The sequence below is a fragment of the Brienomyrus brachyistius genome, chromosome 11, assembly GCF_023856365.1.
Source record: "Brienomyrus brachyistius isolate T26 chromosome 11, BBRACH_0.4, whole genome shotgun sequence".
In the NCBI taxonomy this organism is placed as follows: Eukaryota; Metazoa; Chordata; class Actinopteri; order Osteoglossiformes; family Mormyridae; genus Brienomyrus; species Brienomyrus brachyistius.
Genome location: NC_064543.1, coordinates 2,733,989 through 2,752,898, shown reverse-complemented (window position 1 = coordinate 2,752,898; position 18,910 = coordinate 2,733,989). Strand labels below are relative to the sequence as shown.

Below are 18,910 nucleotides of genomic sequence, written 5' to 3'. Positions count from 1 at the left end.
TTACAGGCATGGGCTTCACCGCCCCCCCCCCCCCCGCACATTGTAACGCACACACACCATTTACACCTATGGACAATTTGGAAACTCCAATTCACCTCAGCATGTTTGAGACTGTGGGGGGAGACTGGAGGAAACCCCACAACAACACTGAAAGAACATGCAAACTTAACACACATGGAACAGAGACTTGCCAGGCAACACTGCTAATTACTGTGCCAATACTCCGCCCCCTAATGAAGTCCCACTCAAATGTAAATTTTGTCTGGTTGGAGGGAAATCTTACTTGCATTTTTGCACTCATAACAAACAGTGAAAAAAAGAAACTCACAAGTCTATTCATTCAGACCTTTAATTTGACTCTTGACTGGCTGAGCAATACCTGCCAAGTACATTGCAAAAATCTCCGTGATGTTTCCCTAAAGGAACATCTCCTAGGGGAGTAGCTTCAATAGAAAAGTGACTTGGTAATATTCAATTATTTGGCAAAATTCAATTACTTCTCAAAGAACACTAATATGCAGTAACCTACAATAACAGTACAGCTAAGTTTTATTGCCATAAAAACTGACAAAAGTGAGACATGGTGGGTTAGTCAACCTTATAAGATTCAGCTATTTATAACATGTTTATATGGGGATGCAAATCAGGTGCAGCGTGACTAAGAATTTTCCATGTTCTAATATGGAAAATATGTTGTTTTAAAAGTTTTACACGTGGTCGTGGGCTCTTTTCCTAATTGGGCTCCTAAGGAAAGCAAAGAAACTATAGTCAAAAACTACCTATGCATGTCTATATTAATTTTAATAAATTAAAAGTGTATTTTGCATGATCACTGAAAACTACTTAATAATTGCCAATGAAGGTGACTGAATTTGAGATGGCAACATTAAATACCAGTAGCAGTCAACTCTGACGTTGAGGAGAATATAGGGTCAGCCAGTCCCTAGAGTGATTGAGGGTGAGGGTTTTGTTCAAGGGCGTATTTGTGGGATCACTCTGCCGACCAAGGGATTTGAACCCAATCCACAGAGCTGCACAATTCCCCCCAACAACAAATATAAATATATGAATTTGTTGTATACTGTTTTGGTTAGTGCAAAATCCCACATATGTCATGTTAAAGTTTTGATGTAGTGAATAATACAAATGCACCATCCTATGTGTAAGGCTCCAATCAATCAATCAATAAATCTATCTATCTATCTATCTATCTATCTATCTATCTATCTATCTATCTATCTATCTATCTAATGTGTATGTTTATTTTCATTTTTTAAAAAAAGTGCTGGTTAGCATTACAATGGGCTTTGGGGTTTGAAACCCACACAGTAAAAGTAAAGGGAGCATCGCATGGATTATGTAGCCATAGGCATATTCCCCACATGTAAGCGTACAAAGACCACCAGATTAACTGCATGTTGTGAACAGCAAAAGGGACATGGCTTTTCCCCTCATGCAAGTGCAATTTGCATGACTAATCAGTGCGTGGTGAAAAGGAAATATCAGAGGTGGGAATATTTACATGCCAAATATTTGGAAGAAGTATAGACCAAGTTTCAGAACATATCAATCCAAGCTGTGACAGACAAAAAAATAGAAACTTACAGCAGATATGACCCATATCAATGGATTGTTTGAGCTTTCCATTTTTACGTTCATAGGGTACCATTGTGTTACTTGGAGGATTGTGTTTTAAATGGTTCTCATACTTTAAGAGAAACAGTGACATTATACATAGAAATTAGTCATCAAACAAATGAGTCACAATAACTGTAAAACTGCAGCTGTAACAGGAGTTCTGTCCCTGTCAAACATCATTTTGCTGGGTCCAGTCAAACCCAAGTAAAACACTTATGGAACTAGAAGACATACAGCTGAAGTTTAAAGTAGGTAAAACACCAAAGTTAGGGAAACTGATTTCGCTGGGGAAAGCAAAGAAATATTTTTCTAAACCCAAGTAAGTGCACAAGTCTCTTCGCATTTAAGCGGAGAGCAGACTGACGTGACGGGGACTGTTTATAAGTGGTTAATGCTGCTGCTTTTCACTGCAGCAGGAATACCGGTTGACTTTTGTAAAAGACGAACATCCACAAGGACGGTTGAAATTCAAGTCGTTTAGCTAAAATGAATTTTTGGTTTTTCAAGCTCTCGGGAAAATATTAAAGAAAAACACTATTAAACTCGCAAAAATATTTTGTTTTACATGCAATTGGCAAAATATTTAAAGAAAACTACTAGATTGAAATTCCAGCTTTTAAGTAAAAATTGATAAAGAAAAGACAAATATCTGGTTAAATTTCTCACCTTGAAGCAATCATTTTATAGTTTAATGGCAAGCACACAATACCGTTAAATGTGCAGCAATTTCACCAGATCATTTAATGCCAATCAACGATTCTTTGTAGAATCAGAATACTTGTCAACCCTGAAGAAATTGTTTGAAAATACAACATATACGGAATCATTCACAATTGGAAACAATCTTTTTAAGGAATGACTGGCTGTAATTCAATATAAAATTAGAATGTTTGCTGTACTTACGCTATGCAGTAAAAACCTTGAAGTAGATATTTTGTTTTTGTAATTATTTATTAGTAACTTCCGTTAAAAATGGAGACGCAACACCACCTAGAGGTAACACCGAGGAATAGCAAAACTTTAGACATTGCTATGGTTGGGTTGATGGCTTCCTTGTTGTGAATAATACATTCCAATTCCGCAGATTATCGTAACTGAAAGATTGTAAACGTGCTACGAAAATGCAGGAGACCTGGTCTCAAGTTCTAGGCCCCAATATCATCCCAGAAACCCCTTGTTCATATTTTTTTTTCAAGGGGAGATCAAAAGAATCAGAATAGGCAGGTGGTAAAATGAAAAATGTAGATCCCTCAAAACAAAATGAGGGTGTGTTCTTCACTTCATTGTGAAAGAGTTCCATCAGTAAATTCTACAATTACTTCGAAATTAACCTCAATACGACCAGGAGTTGAAATGTATTGTGTATAAACTATTAAATAGTAAAATGAATGAATGTTTATATACCCGTAAATACCACCAAAAGCACTTTATAGAATCAATGAGGTGCCACTTGAACCACCACTGTGTTGCACCAACCTGGATGAGATGGCAGCCATTCTTCAGCAAAATGTTCACCACACAGCAGCTAAAGGTGGCGAAGGGGCAGGAGAGAAGTCACCAGTCAGATATTCAGGATGAGTAGGAGGCCAGGTATGAAAGGGCAGATTCCTACCGCAGCAGGCAATTTTATCCAGGGCATAAGGGTACCACCCCATACTCTTTCAAAGGAAGCACAGGGACATAACCCAAGAATGTCGGGACCTCGGTTTTACATCTCATCCAAAGGATGGCACCATTTTTACAGTGGCGACCCCCATCGCTGAACTGGGATTCACATTAGAGATGAAATGGAACGAACATTTTGTATTACAGTTATGAGTATTATTGTGGTATTATTAGAATGTTCTGAAAATATTTAAAAGTACTGATACACAAGCTGAAATCATTGCACCAAGTTATATATTGAAAACCCCAAATAAAATTATGAGCACTCTGTACTTTGCTTAAACATTACAGTAACAACATAGCTAATACCCATTGGGATCAATAAAGGATCATCACTTAACATATGAAACCCATTTCAAATGTGCACCAACATTAAAATTCTCTGGAGCGTTTCTCAGCGTCTCACGCCTTATTTTTCTCTGACAAGCCAAACCTAGGATGCATGCTGCCCCAGTAACAGGGAGACTGTTGCTAACTTGTTGATGCTGGACTGTATTTAACGCAAGTTCTTCGAAGCGCAATTTTACTGGTAATTTAAAATTTTAAACAGTAATAATAACTCTCTGGAATTTTACCGTGTTTTACCATGAAATCAGTAACAGTTTAATCCCTAATCCACACACACCCCAGGATGAGCTAATATGTCGGCTACACCGACAGATAAAACCAATGAAAAGAAAACTTGAGGATTATTAATGTATACCATCCAAGCAAATACCTTTATTTTCCAGCAATATTGTATACAATCATCTTTATATTACACAAAACAAGTGGGAAAGGTAAATAAAAATCTTAAATAAAAAATCAAATGGAACACATTTACCATTAGTAATCCTTGGTATTGTTACTCAGGATACAGGGAATGTAGTAAATAAAAAAATAAATAGTAGTGATATTTTATTAGCATTTTAATGAACGTCCATTATCAAAAAGAGAGCAATATCAAAACAAAGGTCTTCATTAAAGAAAATAGAACAGCAATTTCTTCTTTGGGGAAACAAAATTAAAAGACAAATATTGTGACCTGGTAGAGGGACAGTACTCTGAAAAGCTAATTCTTTTTGCAGGGTCAGTCCTGAGACAGGAAGGATATCATTCACATCAGATACTATGGTGTTTCAGAGTAGGCTCATCATAAGGTCAACAGTCATAAATGTGCTGCTTCGCTTACGTATGCGTTTTTGGATGGGTGGGGTTGTTAACATGTAACAGTTAAATAATTATGCCTAATTCTTCTAGAATCTAGAGAAATAATTAGAGGGGAACATTAAAGGTCTTGCACTCATGTTTGCATAGTTTGAGTGGACTGTTTGAGGAGAAAAGTAGTTATGGATTATCCTGTCTGAAAAGCACATACAATTTAAGTATAAATAAGAAAATAAATTTCCAAAGGCAGTATGTACAGTTACTACAAACATGAGACACGGAAGGACCTGACAGGCATTTCACACATTGGATTTTTAAAAATTAAATGTAAAAATTCCACAGCCACAGATTATCTGGACACCCTACTCCTAATCCTAAATAAAAGAGATATGTTTAATAGAAAATGTACTGTAAAATCAGTATAAAATAACATGGGGTGACACTAGGAGGGCAAAACTTCTAACATTAACTGGGAAAACGCTGCAGGACTGATACCCACAATGTCACGTGATAATTAATCACCAGCTTTCAGCTGGTTAAAACATCATCCGTTGTGTCCCTGAGGTGAGTGGCAGTTTGCACCAAGCTTGTCAATTACCGATTTCAGCCCCAGGAATGCTATCCCTATAATTTATTACACTAACTTACGAATACGTTCATGTCTTATAAGAAGTAATATTTGAAATGCTAGTGGAAAGGACTATCACAGTCATGCAAGCTGAATAGCTTACAAGGCATCCTTACCCTATATGCAATGCACTGGATAATTTCAGGAATACAGCTGTTATTCTCCTTTACCTGTGGGCTGCAGAAGAGTACAGACTCAAGTAGAGACTGAGTCTGCTCATTTAAAGGCTGTTGCCCACAATAACCAGGGGTGGCTGGTGGTACTTTTTTTAAGGTATCATCCTGTCTCTAAGCTGGCAAGAAGCAAAAAGTCCAATTCAACACACAGCATAGCCCAGTGAAAGGAAACCAACGGTATCAGGTGATAGTCAGTTACTTAGCAACCACCACAGTTAAGGGAGAGAAGGTGTGAGGTCGGAGGCAGACCGTGCGTCTACCCTGTGTATCTCAGACAATTTCTGCTACATCGGTTTCTGCTTCAAATGGGTTTATTGCATGTTCTTTATTTTGAAGTTTGAGGTATAGTTCTCCTGTGGATATATTTATGAGCCTGCCCAATTTAAATATTAAAAGAAAAAAATGCATGTAATTACTGATAAAACTGATAAAAGGATGCACACAGTTTAACAGCATCACCTCTGTCAAATGTCTAAAGAAAATTAAAAGAACAACATGCCTATTGGTCATTATATTAAATTGAATTAGTTAATAAAGTGTCACTTTCCCCTTCAATTAATTTCAACTTAGAGGTCCATGTACGTTTAATCTCTCTCACACACTCACACCCCAATGGCAATCACCTAAAAATAAACTCATAAAGGACTACCCCATACACTTCTATCACACCTACACAGACCTAGATCACCAATCCCACAAATACTGAAAATCAACGCATACATTAAAAATCTGACTGAAGTATAAAAACTAGACGACTTAAATTAACGAACTTGTAAAGACAACCTGTGTTCATTCGTGTAGAATTTACAATGAACTATTTACATATTTTCCATATGCAGAAGTGCTCATCTCTGCCGATTGCTTGTTCTTGTAGATGAATTCAGGATGCTACCAGCACAGCTTCAGATAAGGATTATCACCATAGTGATGAAACCCAGAACTGAATGATGACTCTCCAAACATTTACATGCACATATGAGGAGAACAAAAAAGGATAATTTCATGATCTTAGATTGTAGATGAAGAGTGAAAGATACTCAATGGGTGGAAGCCATCATAAGAGATGGAAATTTGGGGTGGTGTACAGTGATGAAATACGCAAGTCCACAGGAGAAGAGGAAAGATAAGAAGGACCCTGTTTGATAAACCCAAAGTTACTGGGGGTAGTTGTTCTGCTGGCGACGTTTGGCAGACCTCATCTTCTCAAAGCGCGACTCCATCTCCTCGAGGACCTTGGGGGTATAGCGCACCACCAGCTTGACTGTGCCCTGCGCAGCCTTCAGGAGCTCCACAGCCCTCTCGTGATGTTCCCCCTCCACGCTCTACGAGACGAGAACACAGGCACCTTCTCCAGCACCTGAACCTGCTCCCATTCTCTGAGAAACTCCATCTCACTACAGCTACCCATTCCATCAATACTTTGTATATCACATTATCTGTCAAGAAAGGTACCTGGCACATTAAATGTCAAAGGAATTACACAGATAAATCAGTTTATGACATTGGTGCCTACGGCACAGCTGTAGCGGACAGCTGCTTGTATGTTTGGCGCCGGTGGATACCTACCGTGCCATTGACAGACAGCATCTGGTCCCCCCTCTTTAACACCCCGTGGCGGTCGGCGATGCCCCCGGGGATAATGCGAGAGATGTAGATAGGCGAGTTCTGCTCCTTGCCCCCCATGATATTGAAGCCCAGGCCCTCCTCTGTCTTGGGCAGCTCCACCACACGCGGATGCGAATGCCCTTCACTGGCTGCAAACGCTGCCACTGTGGCCTACCAGGCGAGAGGTAAGGCTCAGGAAGTTATATGCAACCATCAAAGGTGATCACCTCAGCTCAATAAATGGAATTGAAGACTTAAGTCTAGGGGTGTGCGATTTGGCAATATTAAATCATGAACGATTAAAATGTCTCCACGATCTGCCTTTACAGAGAGATTGTTACTGTCAGTTGCAGTTCTATGGCTTATAGTCGCATCTGAATTTGTTTTGTCAGGCAAATCTATTTCAACACACCAATACGCTGGTAAAGTGAACAGTAGGGGATGTCTTCCACTCCTTCCACGTGCTTGGCCCAACATGCAACATTTCCTATTTGGCAGCGTAGTTGGTCTCCTTTTTAACCACATCAAAAGAAAACACATGAAAGAACGAATGTACTATGTTTTTCGTTTAGGCTTGGTTACATTATTGAGCTGTATTTTTAAAATAATGGAATTAGCTTGGTTGTACTGTTCAGTAACTTGCAGAATAGTCTCAAAGACCAACATGAAAAAGAATCTTGCTAAGTTCGTAGATCGCGATCCTGCCTGAAAAACAAATAGTGATATATTTTTGCCATATCGTCACCCCCTACACAAGCCAATGCAAAATTTTATATAGGTCTTTACATAGTATTTCATGAATAAGCCAACAGCTTTCTCAAACCCAACTAAATGCATAGGATACCCACTGTATACACGGCCTCAAACACAGGTATGACACACAAACCATCAAGGAGCGACGTGAGGCAGCACACAGGACATGAAAGTCGTCAAATTAATTTAAAACAAATGCCTTTGAGCAGCACCAAAAATAGACGGGCCAACTCTGGACAACCTTGCTGAACTGTACGTGACTGCAAACCACCCCTGATCAGCCTGCCGCCCCACAGGGCCACTCATGGAAAGGGCAGCCAGAAACAACACAGATACCTTCAGAGAAAGTTACTCAGTTTATCAGAGAAAACCAACTGCGCGCAAACCGAAAGAAACCTGACAACAGCACAAAAATTAAACAGTGACTGAACTATTCCGATAATGTATCCTAATTAAAGACGCAACACGTTTCACACACAGAAGGACATATTATTGTCTTATAGAGCTATCTACGCTTGACAAGTAACTGCCAATAACAATAAAGAAAAGACAGACAGAAGAAATTATAAATAAAAACTCAGCGTCCAACTACAGAAACATGCAGCAATATGGGTAGGAGTTTGTGGTACTGAGCATCATTCTGTGTGTCATGATTATGTAATGAGGAGAATGCATGGGGGAGGACACGAGCGTGCGGGAAACATGGCCGTTTCTCCTGCAATTTTGTTAAGAATTTATGGGAGCGATATAGGGGCGTCTTTTTACATCTTCTCTCCTTCTCCCTCTGTTCCCTCTTGGCACCGTTATACCTAATTGGCCGTTACAGTAACAGGAGCGATTTATACCACGTTAATTGTGGTTTTCAGAAACGACGTTACACAGTGGATCCCGACATTAGCAGCCAATGCAGCTACATCTAATTGGCTAGACGGTTAAACAAATTAGACAAACGCATTTTTAACATTTCTTCGAAATATTAGATTCCCGTGATACCAGTCAGTATTTTAATCTTGTTAGCACAAACTGCAAACATATATATATATATATATATATATATATATATATATATATATATATATATATATATATATATATATATATATATATATATATATATATATATACATACATACACATACACACAAACATACAAACATACACACACACACACATATATATATATACACATATATATACACACACACACACACACACACACACACACACACACACACATTTATATTAGAAACTTCTATTTTTATTTGAACATGGCAATTATTTATAATACTTAGTACTACCTGAAAATTAAAAGCACCTCTTAGCAAAATTCACACTGGGATCAAATCCAACATGAGTATTGGACAAAGAAGAATTGGCATTGTGTTACAGTACAGGCTGGAGGTGTAAAATGCTATCTTCTGTAGGAGATGCACGAGCGGACGAGGGCCTGTATGCTTGTAATGTATTTTCTGCCTTTGTTTGTACGTCGCTTTGGTCAAAAGCATCTGGTAAATAAAAGTAAATGTAATCCGTGTGTCAGAGAGAGACAGGTTTGTTGCACCAAGGCAGGGGGCTGGAAAGGATGACGAATATTTGGTGTGTGAGCCAACTATAATCAAGGAATATCTCATCATGAAGGTTCAACTCAGATTCTGTACCTTTAAACTCTTTGCATGAGCAGCACAGGTTGTCAGAATCTCTCCTATTTATTATTTATACACCTGGAGGAGGGAAAAACCCCTGCTGAAAGTAGTTTGACCTAGTTTAACAATCTTGGTGACAGACCCACTCCTAAGGAACAAAACTGCTGAATTTAACATGAAGTTAGTCTTCATGTCAACGTACAGAAAATTCCTTGTATTTTTTTTTTAATCAAAAGTGATGCAGTTACAAAAAAAACACTATTTATCCTGTTGAACCCTAATGTTTCCCCACTAAATATTTACATATTTAATGTCTCTCTTTTCGCTTCAGAGTGACATGCTGGCAGGTTGAAATCATTCAATAAGCTCCATTCAGCATTCATGAGGCTGTCTCAGACCGACATTTCTATCCCTCGGCAGGGAAGCACACCACAAATGTAATACAAGTGTTATAGATTATGTTATAGATTATTATAACACACAAGTGCTATTAAATCTATAAAACATGATGCTTTTACATGCTCTATAGTAGGTATGAATGCTCATGTTAAATACTGAAGTTAGAGGGCTGTTTTCCTGACATGCTACATTAGCATCCCATTTCTTTTTACCTTAATGTTGATGTTAATGAAAATGGCACTGGCATTAAATTAACACTGCATTTATTGTGATGTCTCCTGTCAGAATAACATCAAATGGACCCAATAGGAGTTCCAGAGCAAGTACTATGCACATTGTTCAAGAAAACCCTGCAGGGCTTTGTATACAGTCTAAGGCAGTGTTTATAATAAATAATAATAATTTGAGAAAGGGAGCTGGGGGTTAAAGGGCCTTGCTCAAGGACCAGGAGACGTGCTGAGGCTGGGTTTGAACCGGCAATCTTGTGATTACAGGCACACAGGCTTAGCCCACTGAGCTACATGCTGACCCAACCCAGTCTTTGGGGAACACTGGACAGGCCACATTTTTGCTTCCACTCAGGTCCCAGCGCGCCTGTACCAGGTATTCGGTGTTCCTGATTGGCTGGGAGCTGGGAGGGAGCAAAAACGTGGAGTGTCCGGTGTTCCCCGAGGACTGGGTTGGGAAACACTGGACTAAGGCAAAGGCATAAATATGAGCTTGAAATGTTACCAGATAATCGGAAGGCTTTTCACTTGTACAAGCAGAACTTTTGGGAAATGTGACAATGATTCAAATGCCATCGATGTCATTCCAAGACCCCTGTGAATTGTAAAAAGTACCAGATTAAAAATTCTGAAATGGTCATTTGGACCCAAACATTAAGAAAATGTAAAAATATTCCAGTCCATCTTCAACCGGCTTATGCTGATCAGAATCGTGGGAGGCTATCCTAGGCTTGGTACACCCTGGAAAGGATGCCAGTCCATTGCAGGGCACATACATGCACACAGTCACACACAATGAAACTCTTTGGATAATTTAGAGAGAGATCAGTTACACTAACTGCACGTCTTTGCACAGTGAGATTAAGACAAGTGCACTGTCCATCAAGCCACTGTGTCATCTCACAGAAAAACACTGACAAAACGATGGCATTTTGTTTTCTTAATGAAATAGTGTTTTCTTAATGAGTTGTGTTTTGCACCCTACATTCCTCAATGTGTAATACTAACAAAACTGCAGGGTGCTGAATAAACTTAGAGAACAGCGGCAGAGCAGATCACCTGGGTTCAAGTAGCTCCGGCTTGTAATTAAAAGCCGTAATCGAGACTTGCTTGCTTCACTCATGCAGCCAGAACATTGCAGGCCAGCAAGCCTTCTGCTGTGCTGCTGAATTGAACACTGAACGTCAGCTGAATGCTCTGACAGAGATGCAGTCGCACTGCTGCCAAAACCAGCATATGAGGAAAAAATATGCACTGTCCTCAGCGTCCACTGCCAAGAGAGGAATTTAGAGAGGGAGATCTGCAGCTGTATCGTGTCTGCACTGCTCCAGGTCAATCTCAATGTTTCCTCACACATAATTAGCACTGTTAATGAGACTGCCAACAAATAAGCTTGGTCTGAACCCTTCTGCATATCGTTTGCCTACAATGACAATGCACTTCTTGCATTTTTGTATTTCATGGGGTATTACAACCGCATCTTGCTTCTGCTTGCATTAAAAACAAAATAAGTACAATATTAATGAATTTATGGATTCGTATATTGTGTAAGAAACTACAATAGTTCTTAAACTCTGTCTTGGAAATATCAGCCTTGGTGCATCATATATCGAGAATATTTCAATATGACACTGCCCAAGAAAAATGTATACAGAAAGCCTGCCCATGAGTACAGCCTGTGACACATTTACAGCAAATTAAAAATCAATTACAGATTGATTCTTGCAAAGGATACACAGATATGCAGTTCTTTGCAAGCTGTAAGGTAGTTTGAGAACATTACAGGAAATCGATTTGAAATAACCAGTGTAATTCAAGCCGAGAACAGTTTAACCACACTACCTGCAAGGACGTGGGTTTCTAAAACTGTAGCTCATATGAAGTGCAAATACTTCCTTCTTCCATTTGCCCAGAAATGAAATTAACGACATGACTCAAAGACAATGATTTCCACTGTTTAGCTGTCTATTGAGAAGCATACTGCCTGGTTCATTCTTGGCCAGAATCTGGCCCATTAATGAAAAAGATAAGACTTAATTGAATCCTGCAGCTAACAACAGGTGGTGAGAAACCACAGGCCACGCCATTATTTAATAATGAGGATAATTCAGCTTTTATTAATGGTAATTAGTTTATTGAAATAAGTACATTAAAAGACCAATTAGATCTGTTATTTCTCATTTTTGAATGAGAGAACCATTACTGCTAATCTGAATGAAAAACATGTTTGGCATGGACAAGGTGAATGAGACAGTTTGTGAAGATGAAGGTGTGGACAGGAGCAGCTGATGAGGGTTTACCTTAGCGGTAGCGTTTGCTCTGACTTCCGCGCTGCTGTTAATGTCCACCGTCTCATACACGTGTTCGTACACCTAAAAGAGAGAGTCGAGGCTGTCACCCTCCCATAGACACGTAAGGAGACGTGAGAATTCTGTTACAGGTTGGGTTGAGGCAACCGGTTTCCATTGGCCAGGGAAAAAAAAAACATTCCTTTAAGGATAATTGGAACCTCAATCAACTCCACAGACGACAGACACCTATAATTATACTGATAAACAAACACTCATCTCTTTCCATTGATAAACACTTCCCTGCAATTTCCTCATTTGACGTAATTATTTATAATTATTAGCAGAGATTAGATCAGTAGCAGATATTGTGACAATAGCAGTGCTCACAACATTCACTTTAACCTCTATAACTTGTTTTTTTATTTTATTTCTTTTTGGATCGTGGACTTAAACCTCGTGCACTATACTAGGCTCTGAACTGGATCATCACAGGACACACAGCCTCTCTCTCACACACACACACACTCGAAAAATTTAGAGACGCTGTTTGCCACTTGTCTTTGGACTGTGGGAGGAACCCACAGTACTTGTACGAAACTTTCGCAAACATACAAGAATCCGCAAACACCACATACAAAGCAGGGACAGGAAGGGAGCCCGCAACACCAAAGCAGTGATACCATAGTACTTCCTACTGAGTCACCATGACCCAATACATTACAGTATAAGAATGCTTTGTAATCACAGCGGACCGTACTAGCATGACATTTGAAAAATAGGCTGACAACCGAATCTAAAGAGACGTTGGTGCCTGAGAATGTAATGAAAATGTCAACCCTGCCCCTTGAAGAGGCTCAGGTGGCCTAATCTCAATACAGACAAGTAACGTGCAAAGGAAAATACAAGTAGAAAGAAACTATCACAGGACACACATTCCACATAACAGGGAAAATTTAGAGATGACAATTCATCTAAACTGTATGCCTTGACAGAGCGAACATACAAACTCCACACAAAAGCCTGATAATATTGAAACATCCGAATCACAAGCATAAATCAAATATCCACAAGTCTGAATAGGAAAATTAAGATTAAAAAACCAGTCCTTCCATAAGAGAAAATCAACAGCACTAAAATCTAAATACTGTAGTTAAACGAGCCCAGCAGTGGCAACAGGTTATAATCACCCTAGAAATACCATCATTCCCACCTAGCCCTCCTCCCCATTTTTACACACTGCAAATAAGCTGCCATTGGGTGGACAGACGCAGCACTGGAAAATCTGCCACAACCACCGCAGCAGCCAATCATATTCTCAGCCTTAAGGAAAGTTGTAAGAGTGGACAGTACAGCTGTAGCCAGAAAAACTGTCCTGTACCCACTGAAAAGGGTAGTTGGCCTTATAAATCAGTAAGGATTAATCCTTACTGATTCCTGTTTTGTCAACTGGGATAGCGCCAAATATCTGTTCGAGGATTTAATACAATTTTATGGGTTTTTTTAAATCACAGAATTATTAATCCCAGTTACAATCATATATTAAGAATAACTTTTACAGAGAAATATATTCGGCAGTGTAAATGGTAGTATGCCTGACTGGGGCTGGCCGGTGGGTAGGAGGAGTAGTGCTGCAGTGAAATTACCTAAATATTTCATTCATATACAAGCAGAATGTTGTTTGACGATTACTTACTGACCATTAATCAGTCAATAAACAACTCAGCTGGGCAAACGTTATGAACTATTAAATCATACACATAATCTATTTAATTAAATTAAGAATCAATCATTCTTTCATTTGGCACTGCATAATTTTAACTAGCAAAAATTAAAGTTAGCTGTCAGGCAAAAGGTCTGGAAAAGTTAAATTAGTTTCAGGATTTAGCCATGATGTAGTCATAAAGAAAAGCCTGGAATATGGAGAGAAGAACTCTGATATACAGTAGGAGTATTTTAACACTATTGTTTAACCAGTTTAGACCGATTCTCCGGATTGGTGTGTGACGTGGCTCCACCCACCTCTCGCACAGCATTGCAGAACTCACTCTGCAGCACCCTCTGTAGTGCTTGTAGCTTCTGCGGGGGGACCTCCCCAGTCTTCTGCAGCTTGTCCAGCAGCTCAATGGCCCGGGAGATATCTGCCGAACAGAAAGCCTGCCACAATTTATCTGACAATCCTAATAAATATGTTTTAAATATCTTCTGTTAGAACAGTACAGAAAAAATATATATCATTTTCAAGCCTCCATCGATTTTACATATATTTTTTTTTAATCAGTAATATTTAATTTCTCTCTTCATCAAAATGTTGATAAATATAAAATACAGGAATCTAACTTTATAGTCTGTCATACATTCATAATATGATTAATGTTTTTTAAAAATCAAAACGTCTCAATCGAAGTTCACACTTTTTGATAGCAACTGTCTGACATTTTCTTTCTCTGGAAAAAGACCTTATCAAATCCAGTTTATAGATAACCATGATACAATTCATACGACTTTCTCGTAACTGTAAAGATCTGGTCATTTTTTCTTTCGGCTTCACCTAGATAGTTTGAGGAAACAGGCAGCCGGTTCCAGAACACTTGGAGGCCCTTGCTTTTCAGCATATTTAGAGGTCTCACGAAAACACAAACCATTACAACCATAAAAATACATAATTTTTGACAAAGGGCCGTTTTGTGCTTTTATGCTATGGGGATGGACATCATCTAAACGGTCAGAGGATACATTTTTGTTTTGCAAATGTTGCATTTCTTGATGTTTTGTGTTTCTTAATACGCAGATCTGTGTGCCTTGCAGAGCTTTCCCGTCAACATGGCATGGGCACAACCACCTTGCGGGGCTCTTCAGATCTGGACCTTGACTCCAAATCCAGGCCTTGCTTTCAGTTCTCCCAGGTAGTTGGTTTAATTCCTGATTCTGACTGGTCAGAAGCTTCACTCCAGGCTCTCGGACCTTGACGGCCGTGATTTGAACAGCCCTGAGCTGTTGGGCCCGGTTCATTTATAACCATCATCAATGCGGTTTCGCACCTTCCGGGAACCAGCCTCTTCTAACAGGGATACAGGCCCTTCCGACAGACTGCTATTAGCATACAGTGACGTTAAGAACGAGCCAGGTATCCAATCATATTAATAATAATAGTAATAATAATAGTAATAATAATAAGGGCCACTGCTCACACTAACGTACGTATTTTCCGGACACTGCTAGTGAAACTGGAAGATGCCAGGCGGTTAACCACACAGAGTGTGTCCGGTCACAGGCGGCGTCTCCCGGACGTAAATACAGCCAAGCGCCCAAGAGGAGCGTCCATTCAGCCCAATCTGCGTTTACCTCTCTCCAGCCGGATCGGCTCACCCAGTGAGGCCATATTCGGTGCGACGTCGACGGGTTCCACGCACGAAAAAAAACTCAACAACAGCGAAGAAAAGTTTCTCTTCGTGTAAATAACGATCCCGCCCACGACACACTGAACACAGTTTCGCCTGGATGCGGTCTCCGTTTGCGGAGGCTGGATACCGAGTGCTGCCCCCAGCTGGTGGGAGTGTATAACACAGCGGTACAAGCCTCACCCAACTAATAAGGTTGTGTGTCTCCGCTGCAGAACGCTGTTTATAACGCACAGTTTTTAATACAGTGCAAATTTAACGTTATTCATATTTATGTTGTTTTATTATAGTTGTCATTGTTGTTTCATTAATATTATTACATTTGTTTTTACTTCTGCCACTGTCAGAGACTTGTTTACCACGTGCCTATTTGTTACATGTCTTTCTCTCGTCTGCACTGGAAAAAAAAACTGGAGCCACGTCATCTCGTCTCTCTATGTACCTGTACAGTATATAGCAGAGATGACAATAAAGTTTACTTTGACGTTAACTTGGTCAGGGACCTTTGGGCTATTTGAGTTTTCAGAGCCACTCATTGTTTAGATTTATGCAGTTTTGACATAGTTGTCGACCGGAGGTGGCGTCACCAGTAAAAGTTGTTGACCAGGATTGAAGGCTCCAAATTTTATTTTAAAAAGTTCGTTTTAGCAGAGGCCACCTGGTTCTATGCAGTAAAGACCTGACTGTTACTAATCAGAGCAATGTTAATAACTAATTGGGTATGATCGTCCCTTTAATTTTAGACTATAATCCTGTAGATTATGCTATTCAGTGTGTGGTATGGGCATTACCGAAGTCTGCATTCCCATCATCTGCTTTTTTTTATAGCATTTTTAAAATCCACCTCACGATTTGTCTTCCTTGGAATGTCTAGTGATGAGATTTTTAATGATTCTGCAGTAACATTGTAGCCTCTGTAATGGTAGATCTTCGAATCTCCCATCGGCAAACGAAAGATTTATTTTCTTTGGAAAGGAATTTAAGTTAAAATTGTGTTTCATACCGTTTTATATGGGCCTTCCCACTAAATGCTTGAAATATGAGCGGAATTGCGCTTAATAATTAAATCCATGCTAAGGAAGAAAACGTTTAACCTTTCAAACTGTCACTGGGGTGGGTCACTGGGATGATGTAAACGATAATACTTAGCAGATGGTGCACTGTGAGAGGCTGACCAATAACCTTGTTATTCTGAGTCACTGGCTACCTATAGCCCGTCAGTGAACAAACCGCGAAATGCTAAGGCTACATGATGTTTCTTTAATCAAGATTTACTGTCCATATCGGCACAGACTTCCTTTTCTAACTTGCCTCTATCTCCCTCTCCCCCACCTGCTCTCATGTCATGAAATGTTATTCCAGTTCTGCGACCCTGCTGTTCAATGTTCAATCCAAATACGTAATACAGACGCTCCCCAGGTTGCGATGGGGTTACGTTCCGATAAAGCTTTTGTACGGTGAAACTATAGTGAAACTGCATTTTAATACAGTACACCTATAGCATACTTTAAACATGCTTAGAACTCTTACATTAAGCCTACAGTTGGGCAAAATCATTAACACAAAGCCCAATTTACAATAAACTGTTGAATATGTCATATCATGTATTGAATAATAATACCCATTTTAAAGTTGAAATATCGTGACATTGACCATCGTAACCCGGGGAGCGTCTGTGTATGTATCTATGTACTCACTGTGCTTAAGGAGAATTTCAAACATCAGTGACTAACATATTATTTTAATGTCAAAGTTAAAACGAAAGCAAAGGACGGGGACATCCTACTCAGGAAACCCGCTCCGACACAGGGCGCACATGAAATGTCACATACGCGAAGCCAGAGGCACGAAACAAGCCCCCGTTCCCCAAACAGTGAGGCTACTGTCCTGGTTCCATGAGTATTCAGTCCCCTTTTCTGTTTCACTCTTGGTGCAATGATTTGTTTTTAGAAAGTCACATAAATAGAAAAAGGGAGTCGATATGTGTGTGGTGAAGTCCAGGTGAAATATAACGGTGTCTGGAAGCTGTGCAGCTGCTGGGTTTATACCATGAAGGAACTTTCAGTGAGAGCCCAGCTTAAGGTTTTTAAAAGCATCAATCAAGGACAGGGCATTTCAAGGCACCGAAAATCCCCAGATGCACAGTAAAGCCCAATTTCAGGAAATCAAGACACAGCTGTGAATTTCTGTAGAACAGGCTGTCCTTAAAAATCAAGTATCCGGGCATGCAGGGCATTAGCTGTGAAAGCTATGACAACTGTAGGCCACTTACGGTCTTGGGATATCATTTGAGGCACCGTTTAGTTGTTTAGGTGGAGCTGCATTCTCTAACGTGACTTTTCACTTATTATTTGACGGTATTTTACTGAAGTAATTTAGGTTAGATAACATGCTCAGTACAACTACAGAGCTCCCCCTGAGACTTAAACCGGCAAACTTCATGTTATGAGATAATGTCCTTTGCCACCACACTACCTCCTGCCCTAGAAATTATGTGTACAACAATTGCCCAAGTGTTCTGTGACTCTGGGCTCCTTGGGAGAGTGACTTTGCTGTGAAAAACACTCCCAGAAAAAAAGAAAATCACTTCAGATCTATACTTCCTATACTATGTATTCCCAGTTGACATCTAAGATGAAAGGGATGTTAAGAATTACATTTGACATAACAACAAATACAAAAGTTTCGACTAACCCGGTGCTGGTTCCTTAGTCCAGTGAAGAACATGTAACAGGATATGAACCATTTGTACCATTTGTACCTATGCAGCCTGGAGGTGGCTTGAACAATTTTTCAAAGACAAATGGACAAAGAGTGTGCAGTAGTGAAAAGTTGGTAACAACTTATCCCAAAAGGCTGATGCAATTTCTGCCGAAAGTGATGCCAGTAAACTGAACAGAATCACTTATGTCCTGTTGGTCTCCATAAGTCCTTTATAGATGAAGGATATGTAAAATATTGTTTTTTCATCCATCCATCCATCCATCCATCCATCCATCCATCTATCTATCTATCTATCTATCTATCTATCTATCTATCTATCCATCTATCCATCCATCCATCCGTCTATCCGTCTATCCGTCTATCCGTCTGTCCGTCTGTCCGTCTGTCCGTCTGTCTGTCTGTCTGTCTGTCTGTCATGTATTATTGCTTCTCTAAATGACCTCTCCTGTTCATAATATAAGTTTTACATTGTACGCGATGCTTTTATCCAGTGGTTCTCAAAGTCGGTCCTCGGGCCCCACTGCCCTGCTTGTTTTCCTGCTATCCCCGCCCCACACACACAAGTCCCAGCTGTCTTTCAGCTTCTGACTGACTGAACACACCTGATCCAGGTAATC

The 18,910-nt window shown here is 39.7% G+C and overlaps 2 protein-coding genes across 2 annotated transcripts in view; both read right to left on the bottom strand.

Moving 5' to 3' along the window:
- Positions 1-18,910, bottom strand: part of LOC125751447 (coiled-coil domain-containing protein 34-like) — a 112,891-nt gene that overhangs the window by 46,791 nt on the left and 47,190 nt on the right. The window lies entirely within an intron of this gene.
- On the bottom strand, positions 4,004-15,693 carry lin7c (lin-7 homolog C (C. elegans)). Its single transcript, XM_049030277.1, has 5 exons — positions 15,514-15,693; positions 14,191-14,309; positions 12,181-12,252; positions 6,820-7,029; positions 4,004-6,575 (listed from the first exon to the last, which is right to left on the bottom strand). Exons 1-5 carry the CDS (start codon positions 15,548-15,550, stop codon positions 6,408-6,410), a joined length of 606 nt encoding a protein of 201 aa, XP_048886234.1. The 5' UTR covers positions 15,551-15,693; the 3' UTR covers positions 4,004-6,407.